At 59.0% G+C, this 15309-nt stretch overlaps 1 protein-coding gene and 1 long non-coding RNA gene across 4 annotated transcripts; one reads left to right on the top strand and one right to left on the bottom strand.

Annotated features, from left to right (window-relative positions):
• Positions 1-4657: 4657 nt before the first annotated feature.
• On the top strand, positions 4658-15287 carry LOC106042479 (protein FAM163A). Of its 3 annotated transcripts, none has more exons than XM_067001318.1 (4): positions 4658-4851; positions 11581-11677; positions 11767-11881; positions 12546-15287. In XM_067001318.1, the coding sequence occupies exons 3-4, from the start codon at positions 11789-11791 to the stop codon at positions 12945-12947; spliced, it is 495 nt and encodes a 164-aa protein (XP_066857419.1). In that variant the 5' UTR covers positions 4658-4851; positions 11581-11677; positions 11767-11788; the 3' UTR covers positions 12948-15287. The 3 variants fall into 3 exon arrangements, with proteins under 3 accessions (XP_066857419.1, XP_066857421.1, XP_013046833.2); XM_067001320.1 differs by lacking the exon at positions 4658-4851 and adding an exon at positions 4902-7561; XM_013191379.3 differs by lacking the exon at positions 4658-4851 and having other exon boundaries at positions 11570-11677.
• LOC125183951 (uncharacterized) lies at positions 10852-11693 on the bottom strand. The gene is made up of 3 exons (XR_007166843.2): positions 11555-11693; positions 11386-11475; positions 10852-10984 (listed from the first exon to the last, which is right to left on the bottom strand). It is a non-coding gene; the product is annotated as an uncharacterized lncRNA (long non-coding RNA).
• Positions 15288-15309: the final 22 nt, after the last annotated feature.

The following is a 15309-nucleotide window of genomic DNA, read 5'->3' as shown; positions in this document are numbered from 1 at the left end:
GAGATGACCCCAGACCTGGACCAGCTCCAGAGGGAGGCAAGCGGCAGGGAGGTGGTTTTGCGTGGGCTGCGGAAGAGTTTCTCGCCGTGTCTGCGAGCAGCAGTGGTAAATGGGAGCTTTGAGTTTTAAACGGGCTGTCAGGAAGCATTTGGCTGTCGGGGAGAAGGCTGGAAACGACAGCTGAACAAAGTGCTGCGGCGCCGGCTGAGCGCCCGCGTCCCGCTGCTGGGGCAGCCGAGCTGCCCGGTGCCACTGCCTCCCTGCTGCTGCCGTCCCGTTTTCCACCTCGATGCTTCAGCCCATCCGCTCCCTTCTGCATCCTCGGGTCGATCCATGCTTTACAAAGTGGGGTTTGATCCAGCGAGTCATTTGGGCTTTAAAAAAAAAAAGTGTTTCTGACACCAAAACCTTTCTTCTTTTATTTTTAGATTTCATTTTTTTCAGATGGAAATGGAATCTTTGGTTCAGGGAGGGTAAAACTGCACTCAGCCCTGCATCAGATTGCTTCACTTGACCCACGAGTAAATGCTTTTCTTTCCTCTGACCTGGAAGGATTTCTTTTTCTTTCCATTTAGCAAGAAAAAGGGAGAAGCAAATTCTCGGCACAGGTCACTGCAAAACAAGGTCTGGAGCCGGAGCTGCCTTTTCAGCCCCAGCGCCGTGTTGAAACCCATCAGTGCTCCCGAGCGAACGCAGCAGCCCCCGCGGGGGCTCCCTGTGCAGCAAGAAGCCCCTTTTGCCCCACACGTGGCCAGGAGCAAGCAGCTGCAGGGCTGAGCAGGGGCAGCTTTGGGGTGAGCGGCAGTGGGGACAGTGCTTGGGCCCTGATGGCTTTTTGGAGGGTGATTTTTGCAGCCTCCCGCTTGCGGTTTGTGCAAGTTAAGTGCACTTAATCGCTGCCAAAGCCCCTTTGGGTTCGGTTTGGTGCTGGGATCTCTCTGCTTGTGGGAAGGAGTGTGAAAGAGGTTTGGAGAGCAGAGGAGGAAGGGGGGGTCCCAGCGCTTGCGCCCGGGGCGAGCGGCGTGCGTGCCTGCGTGCGCGCTCCTCTTCCCACCCGTCCTGCTGCCAGGAGGTTTCTTTTCTGGTTCAGCTCTTTCAAGGCAGAAGCTGATTGCGGAGGGGTTGCGATCTCACTTGTGCTTTTAATCCCACTGCTGTCAAGCTCCATTAGGAGGTTCGGCATCAGCTCGCTACCTCTGGGGCCGGGCCGCCGCTGCCCAGCCTGAAATGAGGCCAAGGCTGGGCTCCACGGGAGGAAGGGATGGGATGGAAGCTCGGGGCAGCTCCGTGCACCGCAGCAGGAGGGCTGCAGGACTCCCACGGGCAGGGGGTCACAACCAGGGGCTGGGCATCCTCACCCAACGCCCTGCAGAGAGACCGAGCCCTAAGTGCACCCGGGGGCTGGCCGAGGGTGATGCCAGCCACGGCTCTGCTGAGTTGATTGCGGCCAGAGTGTGGCTCTGAAATGTTACTTTGCAGCTGGGAAAGGGAGAGCCCTGCTCCAAAAAGGCCTTCCCGGGGCTGCAGTGGAGGCTCTCAGCTCTCCGCTGGGATTTAGGGATGCTGCTGCCCATGGGGTCGGGTTGGCGCCTCTGCATCCCCTCTTTGGTGGCTCCTGAGCTTGGCCATTGGTGACCGCAGCAGGGGCTCTGTCCCCAGTACAGCGCAGGTGTTCCCAGTTGTACTGGTTAGAGCTGGATGGAAGGAGTTAACCTTGCCACGTGTGCCGCTGGTCCCCACGGGCGGCTTTTCCCTGCTAACCCAATCCTGCAGCCGTGATCGATGCCGCGGCCGTGCCACGCGGGGCTGCGGCTTGGCAGGCGGGGACGATCGATGCCACCGCGCGGCGCTGCCCAAGGAAGTCCCCAGGCGGAGCAGGGCAAAGCCCCCCCAGGGTTCTTCCTTCGCTGCAGTGCCAGGGGTGGCACGGAGCCCAGCGTGGCTCAGCCCCAAAAGGATCCCCCCGTGTGTCCCAGCAGCCACCGTCACAGCACCAGGAGAGGAAAAGACGGGGCCGGGGGGGGACACCTGAGCAGAGGACAGCTTTGGGAGCAAGGGGGCAAGCAGCAGTGGTGCAGATAGGATGCAACGGGCAGCAGGAGGAAGGCACGGAGGTGTTTGTGGATCTGGCTTCGTGCTGCCGCATCGAGCCGCGCTCGGCCAGCGCAGCGCTTCCTTCCAGCGGCCGGAAAAAGCTGCTTGTCCTCATCAAATATTTAGGCTTCGTGTTCAGCGCAGGGAGAGAGGGAAGGTGCGTTTGGGAGCAGTGCTGCACCTAACATTGATCGGGGCAGCGGCCTTGCTTCTCCCGCAGGGCTGGAGAAAATCCTGCTTGGAGTGAAAACGAATGCTGTTATTTTTATGTGTTTTAATTTCTTGAAGTTTTCCACAGCCCCAGCCAAGCCCAAGCCATCCCGAGGAGGAGGGGACAGACACACAGGGGCTGGTGGGCAAAGGTTTCTGGGGGAGTGCCATGGGTTAATGCTACGCCGCTGCCTAATTGCATGGAGAAGCTGCAAACCCCCACCCGGGGAGAGGAGGGGGAATATCCATTGGTCTCTGGCTGTAAGACACACAAGGGCTCCTCTTTAATGTCATTTATCTGTGTTTGGGAAGGAGACAGCATAACTCTGGCCTAACGACGTTACTCCCGGCTCCTTCTGCCTCTCCATCACGCCCGCGGCGGGCGGCCCTGGGGCGAGCTCCCAGGGGTTGGATGTGGTGGAGAAGGATCCTCGCTTTGGGAGCACGACCTCCCTTCATCAATTCCCAAGGGGAAAAAACAAACAAACAAATATATATATGCATCATTAAGGCGATGCCAGGTCTCCCCTCCAGCCCACGGCTTGGGAGCGCTGGGCGCATCCCTGGCCCTGATAACGGGGGGGCCGGGCAGCTCCGAGCACCCCTCGCGCCCAGGGCCGGGCTTGTTTCCAGTGCTTGCGCAGGCGAACGCAGCGGCAGGGCAGCGAGGTGTGCGATGAGCGAGGCGCAGCTGGCGGGGTCGCGCTGCCCAGGGGAACGCTGTGCCTTGGCTCCCAGCTCCCCGGGGAGCGGGGCCGGCTGCCTGGAAGGGGAGAAGGGGCAGCGAGCATCGTGCTGAGGTGCTGCAAGCAGTCCCTGGCCTGCTCCCAACCCCATAAGTGACGCACGGTGTCCCCTCGGGGTGCTCGTACCCCCCTGGCTGTCTCGGTGGCTTCATGGTGGGCAGGAGCAGGCTGGGGACGGCGTTGTGCACCGTCAGGCTTTTTCTGAGTGACGCTGCTCTGCTAAAAACCTACCTAAGAGCAAAACTCCAAGTGGAAGAGAATAAATCCCAATGGCAGCAGCTGGGGGTTCAGCTCCCCAGCATCCCTGGGCATCAGCGTTTTGGGACACGTGCTGGGCAGGAGGGGAGTTGTTCACGTGAAATCTTTTCCAGCAGCAGGGAGAAGGAATCCTACAAACCTCCCCCAGGCTTTCTGGGCTGACACGAATTGAGTTGCGAGACTCACGAGCTTGAAAGGCGATTGCATGCATGAGCACTGCGTGTCGGAGGGTGAGATTTCGGCAGGTTTCTGGTCCCTGCATCGCGCGGGGTCTGGAGGCAGCGGAAACGGAGGTGCCAGCGAGGCAGCGGTGTTGCCTCAGGGGCGATTTCTGGGTCACGAGAAGCTTTGTGTTTCCTTTTCCACCCCTGGGAGAAAAAAAGAAAAAAAAAGAAAAGAAATAAGAAGTGTCCTGGCTCAAGCTGCTGTTGTGTTTACCGGTGGTACTAACCCCGATCCGTGTCCTTTATGTAAAACCCCGCCGACTGGAATCAACAACTTTGTTCCCCATTTCCTTCCCTGCTGTGGAGCATCTGGTGCCCCCATTCCCGAGCTTTTCTTGGCAGCCACAAAGGCGTGAATCCCACCTTTTGTGTTCTGTCTTTTCCCGCTGCTTTAAAAAATAATGAAACGGCGATGGGCGACACGCTGCCGGCAGCAAAAATCCGGCAGGATGATGTTGCTGCTCGCCAGAGCAGTGCTGGCGTGTGTTTGTTTCATTGGGATCTTCGGCATCCCGTGTGCTTTGGGATGGAGCTGAGGGTGGTGGCGGGGGGCAATTTTGCTGGGGGGCTTCACCACTGCTCCGTGCATCCCTCCTGGGGCTTTGCAATCTCAGCCCGGTGTTGGCCAAGCAAACCCCAGTCCTAAAGAAACTTCTCCACGTCCGTCCGAGGACAGCCTGGGTGTTAACCTGGGTTACAAAAGGGGGAACGGAGGCAGGGTTTGTCTGCCCCTGACCGCGGTCTGGGGGTGCTGGGGGCTCCAAAACTCTGAGTGGGGGCCTTACGGATCGCTCCGTGCGGGTGTGTTTGTGTCCCTTGGGTGCTTGCACGCAGCATCGGTGCGGGCTGAACGCTGGCTCTGCTTGGCCAGCAATCGCTGGGGAGGGGTGGGGGGGAATTCATTAGGAAAAAACACGGGGTGGGCTCGTGGAGGGGGATTTTATTTTGTCAATACAGGACGGGTTCAGCATCCTGAGGGAACGCCCGGGGGACTTTGGGGCGCTCATGGGGAGGAATTTGGAGGGGTGATGGGGGGGGGTGCGGCAGGCTGAGTGGGGACACCCGTGGTCTGCCGGGGGGGGGATCCCGGCTTGGGGCGAGGGGCGGCGGGGCCGGGGGCGGTGCGGGGCCGGGGGCGGCTCCGTCCAGCGGCAAACTCCTCCCCGCCGCCCCCCCCGGCTGCCCGCGCCTCCCGGCTTCGGTGCTGCTGCCGCTGCCCGTCCTCCTCCTCTTCATCACCATCTTCCTCCTCTGCCGGTGCTCCCCTTCCTCCCCGAGCCCCGCTGGTGCTGCCCTCCTGTCCCCCCGCCGGCTCCCAGGTAAGGCTCGGGGATTTGGGGGAAAAGAAAAAAAAAAGGGGATTGGGTAAAATAGGGTTGGGAAAAAGGGGTCGGGGGACTCCGTGGGTAAGGGAGGCTGGGCAGGGGGTGCTGGGCAGGCTGCAGCCTCATCCGGGCGAAGCGCCGGGGCTGCGGTTTGTTTCCTTGGGGTCCCGGTGCCCAACTTTGTGTCTAGCCAGGTGCGCACCCAAAGGCACCCGTAACTCGTTGGGGCCACCCGAGGGTGGGGTGAGCTCGCCCCGCTCTGCTGCTGAAGCCGCGCTTCTCGGGGCGAAGTCTGGGAAGCGTCGAGGCCGGGAATCGTGCCCCGACGGCCCCCGGCCTCGCCACCGAGCCTCCGCGCGGAAATGATGGCTGCCTTCGGCCGAGTGAGGGAAACCAAACGCTTTTGTTTCGTCCGAAGGATCTCTGCTTTATCTCTCGCCGAGCCTCGGTAATTAGAGGAGACCTGCGCTCGAGTTAGTGGTCTGGCTTTTGTTGTCTCTTAAGGTTATCCTGGAGGATTGTATTCCCTGGAAAAGGGCATGTGGAAACAGTTAGTGTTTTCAGCTGGATTTCGTTGGCGTGCTATTGATCCTCTCTACAGCAGAGAGGGTTTCTGATGTGCCGTGGAATATTCCACCCGACGGAGAGTTGTGTTACCAGCTCTCTGGGTTTTCACCCCCAGCCTTGCCCCTTGCTCCTCCGAGCCCCGGAGCTCCCAATGTGGAGCTGTTTCCGGGGCACCAGCTGCATTTGGGCTGCTCGTTAGCATTTAACGTCCTCCTGGTGGGGTCCGGTGGGCTCTGAGCTGGGCTTTCAGAGCAGATTAATTCCTCTCAGAGGGCTTTCACCTGTTGACCAGCCAAGAAGCAGGCTGCTCTTCCCAGTGGGGCGATGAGCATCGGATGATGATGAGCTTGTCCCCACCAGGTACGGGTTTCAGCCCCGTCATCGGGGCTGTCATCACTGTTCTGCTCCAGGCTGAAAGATCCCAGATGGAGCAGGAATCAGGTGCAGGAGGTTTTCCACTCAGCAAACCCTCAGCTCCCTGGAGAAACGCAGAGCATCCTCCAGCCGTTCGCTATGAGTGCGCTTTGGGTGCGGTGGCACGGCGCTCCCGGAGGGGACGAGCGGGGCGCAGCTGAAGGCTGGGAAATCACTTTGTGCCCAAACCCGGGAGCAGAGGGTCCCAGCGGCATCATGTGGCTCCTCCACCATGGGATTGCTTTTTGGGGTCTGGCTGCTCCATTTCAGCTGTGGCCACCCGTGAACTGAACCAGGATGGAGGGCAGGGGTAGGAAAAGCCAAGCAGTGATTTCTAGAAAGGGAGAAGCTCCTTGCCCGCTGCCTCCAGCTGAGCTTAGCCACAGGCAGGAGCAGAAATACAAGTGCTGCTCCCTTCGTGGGGTCTGCTCTGTGGCCGTGCCTAAACCCCAGGAGCCCCCTGGGCAAGCAGAAACAAGCCGGTCCCTGCCCCGGCTGCCTCCTCTTCCTCTCCAGCCTGCATCCCCCCCGAGCCCAGCCGCCCCACACTGCCTTCCCACCGAGATGAAATATTTATCGAGGCTCTGTTACCCGTGTTTTCCTGAAAGCGCGTTTCACACTTCGTTTGCTGACAGTGCTAAGAGGCTCCATGCCACGTTTCCCTCGGTGCCGCGTGTGACATTGCGTGTGCGACCGGCCGGGCAGCGAGGGCTGGGTGAGGATGGAGGAGCCCGTGCCCCACCGCAGGCTAAATCAACCTGAAAACAAAACAGCTGCTCTGAAATCCAGCAGATAACAAGGGGTTTTGCTCTGCAAAGCTGGCTCACACTTGGCTGCTTTACATCTCCTCGCCCTGCTGGCACGTGGTGGCTGAAAGGAGCGGGTGGTCCTGAGAAGCAGCCGTGGATGGGGTTTTCTCAATGCTTTATGGAAAAGGGGCTCTGGGAGTGCTCCTGGAGTGATTCTGCTGGGATTTAGCCCAGGAGAGCAGGGCTGGGGCTGGGCACCATGACCTGGCTTTGGCCTGGAGCAGTGCTGGGCGCTGGTGGCAATTGGCAGGGCGCTGCCAGGGCACCGGCACCCTGGCAGGGCAGCATGGTTCTGGCTGGCTCCCCACCAATTTGGACTGTTCTTGGTGTGACCACCGTTAAGGGTGTCACCAAATCTCATTTTTGAATTTTTCCCCTAAAGAAAACGAGGGGAGAGGACACGGGTCCTGAACACCAGGACCCGTCAGGGACTGGTCTGAGGATGGTGGGCACCCAGCTCACCCCAAGCTCCCGGCTGGTCCTGGTTTCTCCCTGGACCACAGCATCCCCCATGGTGGGTAGGAGGAAGAGGAAAACTGAGACTTTTCTGGGTCTTTTGGGATCCTGACCATGTTGCCACTGCTCCAGGGACGGCACCCAGTCCCACCGCAGCGCCGCTCTGTCTGCCCATGCTTTTTGGGAGGAAAAGGTCCGCGGAGCGCTCCCGGCTGTAGTACTGCTGCACGTGGGAGGCTCCTCTCTCTGTATTGCTCAGTGAATGTGATTAGGCTTTAATGAGTCATTAAAATAAATATCTGTTTATACTCCCAGCGAAGACGCCAGGGGGATGCTGGCAGCCGGAGCAGCAGGTCTTGCATCATGCACAGGAAGAGGCTGCGCTCCCCCGTCAGCCCCCTCCTGCATCCCTTTTCCGTGGAAAAGGGACTTCTGCGGAGCACCCTTCAGACCCGCAGGTACTGCAGGAGTGGGGTTACAACTGCAACTGTTCCTAGGGCGTATTTTTGGGGAGGAGCAGTGGAATGAGGGTTATCTGCTCCCTGATGCTGCAAGGCACCCGCCTGGCTAGGCAAAGGCAGAGGTGTAGCCAGCCCATTTGGCTCCAGGTTCCTTAAAGCTGCTGACGACTTACAGACATGCCCACGATGGGTGGGCAGCAGGGAAAGATCACAAATCCCCCCATCGGGGCCTCTGAATCCCCTGCTTGGAGGCAAATTCCCTGCAGACCCCGTGTCTCCTGGCAGGGATGCGTCGGCCACAGAGCTCCCATTCCTTCTCCCTGCCTGGCTGCTGAATGCTCGTTACCCCTTAACGATGTCTTTGCTAATTGAATCCCAGCCTCAGCACTCACTGGCTCCCTGGCACGCTTGCAGGTGCCTGGGGATGTGGGGATGTGTCCCCTGCGTGTCCCCAGGAGCGGCACCGTCCCTGCTCCAAAAACACACCGTCGCCTTTCCTCTCTGCCCTGTAGGATGCACGGTCACTGTCCCTGGGGGCTGAGCAGGAGAATTTATTTATTTTTATAGCAAATCAAATCAGTTGGGTGACTTCAAGCCACAGCAGACCCGACTGGGGCAGCACTGCCCGGGGGCTGAAGCTGTTGGCTTTGCAAAAGCTCGGTGAGAGCATTCCCCTGGGGCTTAGCTTGCAGGAGCAGAGCCGGCAGCTGCAAGGAAAGGTTTTGCCTAAGTTGTGTTTCGTGCATCGGGCTGCGTGTTTCACGGTGTGGTGAGGCTGAGCAGATCTGGCTGGAAATTGGGTGGCTGGCATGGGGTTTTCATGGGAGTGATGGGAACAAGGTGGAAAGGGTGAGAGCACTGGTGTCCAGGGCAAGGAAGGAGCTGGCAAGGTGTTTTTCAGAGCCTGGAGGTGAGGCTGTCACAGAGGTAGCTTAAAACAAGCCAGTGGGAAATTGGTTTAATGCAAAAAAAAAAAAAACAAACACCACCTTCCTGGGAGCTGGCTGCTGTGCTCACTCAGATCCTGCTGGGGCTGGTCCGCCGGGATGCTCAGTGCCGTGACCCTGCCGGGATTGATCCTCCTCGTTCAATTCACGCCCGGGATGAAGACGGATTCGGTGTCGCTAAGTCCGCTAATGGGATTAGCCCCGCAGCACGCTCGCTCCTTTGGTGGAAGTGGCAAGAAAATCGAATTGGGGAGCAGAGCAGATTGTATCGGCACGGGGTGTGCCCGCAGCCCCGGGGATCGAGCGGAGGTCTCCGTCCCTTATCCTGGCCTTGCAGCCCCGGTTAATTTCTTTTTTACTAATTTTTTGTGGTTGTGTTTTTTTGTTTGCTTGCTTGTTTTTTGCAATTGATGCATGCAAACGTGTACTCTACTTTTGCTCCGGAAGTTGTTCCCTTTCCACCAAAATGCAGGGAAATTTGGAAACAGCCCCCCCCCAGACACCGGTGGGCCCCCATAACCACAAGGCACCTTGCATCCCCGAAGCCCCTCATATCCCTTCAAAAGCAAGGGGGGATGAGGCTAAGCAGGGTTAATTTCCCATACAATGCTTCTGGGGCAAACCCACATGGGTTGAGACACCACGGGGCACAGCACAAAAAACCCTCCTATTGGAAGTGGGTGTCCCAAACCCTTTCTGCTGGGAAAACTCTTCTCGCTGCCCTCCGCAGCAGCCTGGAATCAGAGTTTTTCCGACCATGCTGTGATGGGGTTGCAGATGCCATGCCCAGATCCCTCCCTATTTCTGAATTAGGGATGGCTGGAGCCAAAAATCCAATTGAAATGCTCCTGTCTGGGCTGGGGCCATCCGTGGACGGAGCGGGAGAGGGGGGCTCTTTTATTTGGGTTTCTTTCTGCCCTTACCTGCAGCCCTGCAGTGCAAAGCCCCGGCTTGGCTCTGCGGGTGCTTGGCCCAAACGAGGCAAAAAAACTTGACCCAAAAGAGGCCAGGAGCTGCCCTCTGCTCTGCTTGGAGGCGGCAGCCCCTGCTGCTGTTTTGTTCCAATTAGGCCTGTTAGAGGATTCTGGTAAGGCAGCGGCTGGGCTAATTTACCAGGCAGACATCTCATTGAATTAGCCCCGCGCTGCAGAGCGAAGCCGGGGGAGCAGAGCCGGGCTGGGGCCGCGCCGGCGCTTTGCCGACAGCACCCTGCCTCGCTCGGGGCTGGGGGCACCAGGACAGAGCCCCGAATCTGTGCGCGGCGTCCTGCAAAGCAAACCCCCGGCCGGCTGCTTTATGGGCACGGGAGCCGGAGCCTCGCCTCCCAGCTGCGCGCGTCTGACGTGGGCGGCATGGCAGGGGAATAAATATAGAAGCTGCTCGCTTCCAGAGTCGCTTTCCAGGCCGTAACTTTGCGCTGCCACGCAGCATCAATTAAAGGAAATGTATCTCTGCGCCAAGCGGCTCTGCGTGCATGCCCGGAGGAGCTGGATGCGGCCGCTCCGGGCGTTGTGTCCCCGCTGGGGATGGGGGGACGCCACCCGCTGCAGCTCCGCTTGTCACCGGGACGCGGGGTGGTGCAGCCCCAAGGAGGGGAACCTCCTAATGCTGATAGAGATATTGCTTAAATTGAGCTGTGGCTTAGGTGCTGGTGGGTCCTGATGACCACCCTGGGGATGAAGCCCTTTCTGAGCCGCCCAGGCTCTCCTCTGGCTCATGTGGGGAAGCTGGGCTCACGCCGGGGGCGTGGAGAGCTTGGGGACCCGTCCCCTGTCCCCACGCCGTGGTGGGGCAGCAGATGCCCCATCCCCAGGGCCCGTCCCTCCCTGCTGGAGCTGCTCCCCGCGGCTGCCCGCTCGCTCGCTCCAGACCTGGGGCTAATCGGACGCTGCCCTCGGAGCTCTAAATCAAATCACGGCTCCCACGAAATGAAGTTTTCTGGATGCGGGCGGCCGCCTGCAGCATCCATCACCGCCCGGCTCGCTGCGCGCTCCCTCCCGGGGGCTGCCAGAGGTCAGCGTTTGCCTTTCCCAGCCAAACCACTGTCATCTCCTCCCTCCTAATGGAACTGCCTCGGGATGTGATAACACCACCAGGCGCTGTCCCGTGTCCCCAAGCTGTCCCTGCTGCCCCCAGCTCCTGGCAGCACCTCAGGGTGCAGCTCGGTTGTAATGGCAGCGTGTCCGTCCCCGTTGTTAGCTCTGCTGACGGATGGTGCTATCGGCTGGCTTTTGGACATATCGATTTCTTGGATTTTTTTATTTTATTTTTCCCTGTTTCACATGTGAGAGCAGCTTGAGGAGGAAATTAAACACGAACCATCCTCTTGGCTTCCTATGGTGCCTTGCTGAGCGCTGGAAATCAATTTGCAGCAGGCTGGACCTGCCGGGGGTCGGTCTCCTGCAAACCCCACGGTGGGTGGCAGAGGCGTCACGTCCCTCCTTGGCTGTCCCCCATCCCCTCCGTGTGGTCCCTGGGGGGGCAAAGCCCGCAGGAGGACCTCGGCTGGCCCCTTCCAGGGCTCTGGTCCTAGCGATGCCCTTCCCAAAGCTCAGGCTGGGGCTCGGGGAGCAAGAATCGGGATGCGTGGAGGGATGGAGAGGGAGGGGAGATGGGGACAGTGCTGCCTGGGGCCGTGCTGCAGAGGAGCGGGGTCGGCAGGTCTCGCCCCGAAGCTGCCACCCCTTCCATCAGCTAGGGCCACGTGGGCAGCGGGTAATTAGATCTCCCCGGCTGGCTCTGGGGCCCTATCAATTAGGGGCTGCGGGGCCGCTGACGAAGTGCGGCTGCGCCAGCCCTGCCCACGCTTCCCCAAAGCCACTGCATCGCCCGAGGCACGGGATGGCCCAGCAGGGCTTCCTGGGTGCAACTCACTCATTTGGGCTGAAATCGCAGATTTTGGAGCATCCTTTCCTAGCCCAGTGGGTTGGTCTTCCCCATTTTTGCAGCACCCTGCTGTTCTCCCTGTAGAAGTGAATTATTTTACCATGGTGCTGGGGATGGACCGAAGAAGACAGCGGGCAGGGGGACAAGCTGACGGCACCTTTTTCTCCTTTTCCCCCCTCCCAGGGCCACAGGCGTCTCCCTGGGGCCATGCGGAGCTGCCAGTCCCGGCCGGCCACCCCGGGGCCGGCGTGACTACGAGGCTCGGCCACCGCTTTCCTGGGTAAGTGGCCCCCGGGTGGCGGGGGGACGCGATGCCTGTCCCCGTGTCCTTGTAGCCCCCAAGCCCCACGGTCACATCCTGCCTTTCAGAGTTTGATGGAGAATCGGTCGGATGACAGCGGGAACTGTTGTTATCACCGGGGGAATCCTAGCGACGGTGATCCTACTGTGCATCATTGCCGTGCTCTGCTACTGTAGGCTACAGGTGAGCGCCGGGGGCGTCCCCGTCACACCGGGGCTGCGGGGATCCCAGCAGCATCGCTGGCACAGGAGGGGTCTGGGGGGCTTCTCCCTGGTGATGGGCAGGGAGCTGCAGCACCCCACCTCCCTGGGTGCTGCTGTTCCTCCTCCCAGCACAGGCTGCCTCCCCCAAGGCTTTTGAGGATCTGCAGCGCTTGCTCATTCAGGTGTAGGCTTGGCTGGGTCTGCAATACCAGATGGAGAGCTTTTTTTTTTTTTTTTCCCCCATGTAAATTAGACGAGGAGGCTTTCAACAACGGCCGGCTACAACCTCCTGCTTTTTAAAAGTTAATGCAAAGTCTGCGCCATGCAGCAACGTGATGGGAAGCACAGCGGTTACTCGGGGGGTGGCATCCCAGAACACCTTCCCCATGCAAACCCCGCTGCCAGGGGAAAGGATGAGTCCCCCCCAGCTGCATCCTGCCACTCCTGCGTCACCACTTTTCCCACCTCTACTCTGTTTGTTTGTTTATAATTATTTTTATTTATTAACAGAGTCAAGGCTGGCCTTCCTTAAGTTGTGGCAGCCAAATGTGATGGATGAGGCTGAATTTCAACCTCTCCCCGTTCCTTCCTCTCTAACTCATTGTGCCCGCGCTTTCTCATAAAGCCCTGTCCCTCTCCCGCAGTACTACTGCTGCAAGAAAGATGACTCCGATGAGGAAGAGGAGGAGGAGGAGGAGGAGGAAGAGGAAGAGCCCGACCTTCCCACGCACTCTCATCCCGGCACGTGTAACGCCTGCAACTCCCGCGTCGTGGATGGGCAGGGCAGCCCCACGCCCGTCCCCGAGCTCAACCAGCACGGGGCTCACCCCCGCTGCCCGACCTGCTCCCCCTACGGCTCCCCCTTTTACATACGGACCCCCGACATGGTGCGCAACGGGGGCGAGCGGGTCGCCTACGCGCCCGCCTGCTACAAGGAGATGGGGCCGCCCGTCAACCTGGCAGCCCTGCAGGGCTTCGCGCTGAGCCGGCACGGCGTCCTCCGCGAGAGCTTCCCCCCGCCGAGGGCCATCAGCACGGAGGTGTGACCCCCCCACAACGCGCCCCGCTTGAGGGATGGGGATTTTCGCCCCCCTGGCCGGGGGGGGGTCCGTGCAAGGGAGGAGCGCGGGACCCGTGCAGCCCTCCTGCTGAGCCGGCACGGCGAAGCTTTACGGGTAAGGGAGACATCGAAGGAGGATGTCGGGACGGCGGTCTCTGAACCCACAATAAGTGTAATTACTACTCTATCTCCTGAAGGGACTTGTCTAATGAGGGCTATGTACAGTACAAACGAACCTAATTACCCCAGGCTCCCCAGAGTCCCCACACAGCCACCCCGAGGGATGGAGAGGGGAGCCCCCGCAGCACGGGGCGATGTGAGGAAGGGGAGGCCAGGGCGCCGTGAGCACTTTGCTTCTGTGTTAGTGCCGAAAACAGGGCACCGGCTCCCGGCCATGTCAGTCTGCACACACGTGGAAGAAGTTACCGGAGAGGATTTGGATCGCCGCGAGGGGAGGCGAAGTCGCTTGCAAGACCCACGCAAATGGGCACAGGTAGATCCCTCTGCAGCCAAAACCCCACCTCTTCCACTCCTCACGAGCTTCCTTAGGAGCGGTTTTAGCTTGGGCCCATAAAGATATCAAGACTCTACTTACGAGGAGGTTTGCACCCCTAGGTAACTGCAGTTTGATCACCTTCAGCATCCAAAGCCCTGCCCAGACCCCCAGCCAAGCACAGCTGGTTTTAGGATGGCTTTTGCTCCCAAGAGCAGAGACTGCCGGTCAGGTCTCCTCCTGTACAAGGATCACAACCTCTAATGGAGCATGATTTCCAGGTGCTCGGGGTCTCCCCTCATTTACTTCTGGAAGAAGAGGCTGCAAGACCCGAGCCTGGGCTCGGTGGCTCCGCGGCTGCTAACGACAGCTCAGCCAGCGGCTCCGTCTGCAGAACGAACGTGGGAAAGTTCCTTCTTCCTCCATAAATCAAATTAGGTGAAAAATGACCAAAAGGACATCTCCATCGTTCACGGGCACTTCCCATAGCAACCAGCGCTCCCTGTTAATGGCAGGGGGAGGGATGCAGCCGGCCCAGCTCCCCCTGGCCGTGCGGATGCTGCTGGAAGCAGTAGCAGGAGCTGCTTGCCTTGCCTTTGCCATATCGGGCAGAACTGCTCAGAAATTGAAATGGTTTGGTTTGGGGATTTTTTGCACCTCCACAGTTTGGAAATTGGACTACCAGAAGGATTTGGATTGGTAATTCTTGACCTCCCCATTCAAGCACAGGTGAAGAAGGTCTCAGTATGGAGGCACGTGCTGCATCAGCCTCAGATGTCTTCGTTAGCAAGCAAAAGGCTAATTGACACGCTGGACCTGCTCATGGCTTGGCACCTCTGCTCATACTACCCAAAGAAAAGGAGCCAGGCGAATGCCAAATGTGATGATGGTCCTTGCAATCCAAACACCGTGCCCCAGCCCGCATTTTACACAGCCTTTTGTGCAAACATTATGCACTGTCTCCTCCATCTCCGGGCCAGAAAGACATTGCATTTCCATTATCCCCAGACTCAGTCTAGCTGCATCTCTTTTACAGTCTCCTTCCATTCTCCAAATAGCGAGAGCAGGTCTTCATGGCCTCTCACGTTAAGGGCAGGCAGGGGGAAGAAGAAAGTTAGCAGCAGCGAAGCTCCCTGGCTGATAGTCCCTGGCTCCCAACCAGTCCTCCCCCCAGGAATATAGTCTCTAACTGTTTTTCTTGGCTAACCCGGTGAATCCTGTCCTTTCCTGCTAGAGCTCAGCTAGGTCTCCTTCCTGTTCGGAGCCATGTGAAGTTATCATCACAGCGCGACCCGAGGGCACGGCAGCTCCCGGCACCCAACTCTACCTCTTGGCGTGAAGCAAGGCTTCCTACCACGACCCAGTCTGGTTGGGAATAACACACCTTTTGTTAAAGGGCTTTGCTTCTGTGGTCACCCCTCTGGTGAGAGGAAGGCAACCATATCATCATCACCATCACATGCAAATGAAATGTGACCTGTCGCCAGCTAACAGGGTGCCACGGCTGGTGAGGCAGATCCCAAGTCGCCGGATGGCCAAGGCGAGGATTGTCCTTGCAGCCAGCACAAACCCCTGGCCTGGCGTGGCTGCAGATGGATGGGTGAGTCCGAAAGGGCAGGAGACACGGGAGATACAGCTGTGGGTTGTGAGGTTTGGGGAATGGTGGAGGAACAGCACAGGGTGGGGGCAGGGATCTCAGATTTTTTCCACTTCAGATTTCCCGTTATTATTCTCTGTCTTTGTTGCTGAGCTATGGGTCCAAACTCAATGTCAGAAATAAATGAGGACTTTGAAATACAAAACAGGAGTGATTGCTGTTCTTTGGCAGGCAACACAAAATGGGGTTCATCCAGTG

The sequence above is a fragment of the Anser cygnoides genome, chromosome 8 (assembly GCF_040182565.1).
Source record: "Anser cygnoides isolate HZ-2024a breed goose chromosome 8, Taihu_goose_T2T_genome, whole genome shotgun sequence".
Lineage (NCBI taxonomy): Eukaryota > Metazoa > Chordata > Aves > Anseriformes > Anatidae > Anser > Anser cygnoides.
Note: the sequence above shows the minus strand (reverse complement) of the source record. Positions and strands in the feature narration are given on the sequence as shown.

Coding starts and splice junctions, on each gene's coding strand:
- LOC106042479 (XM_067001318.1), top strand. CDS start 11,789: ATGACAGCGGGAACTGTTGTTATCACCGGGGGAATCCTAGCGACGGTG. Junction 11,882..12,545: donor TCTGCTACTGTAGGCTACAG/GTGAGCGCCGGG, acceptor CCTCTCCCGCAG/TACTACTGCTGCAAGAAAGA.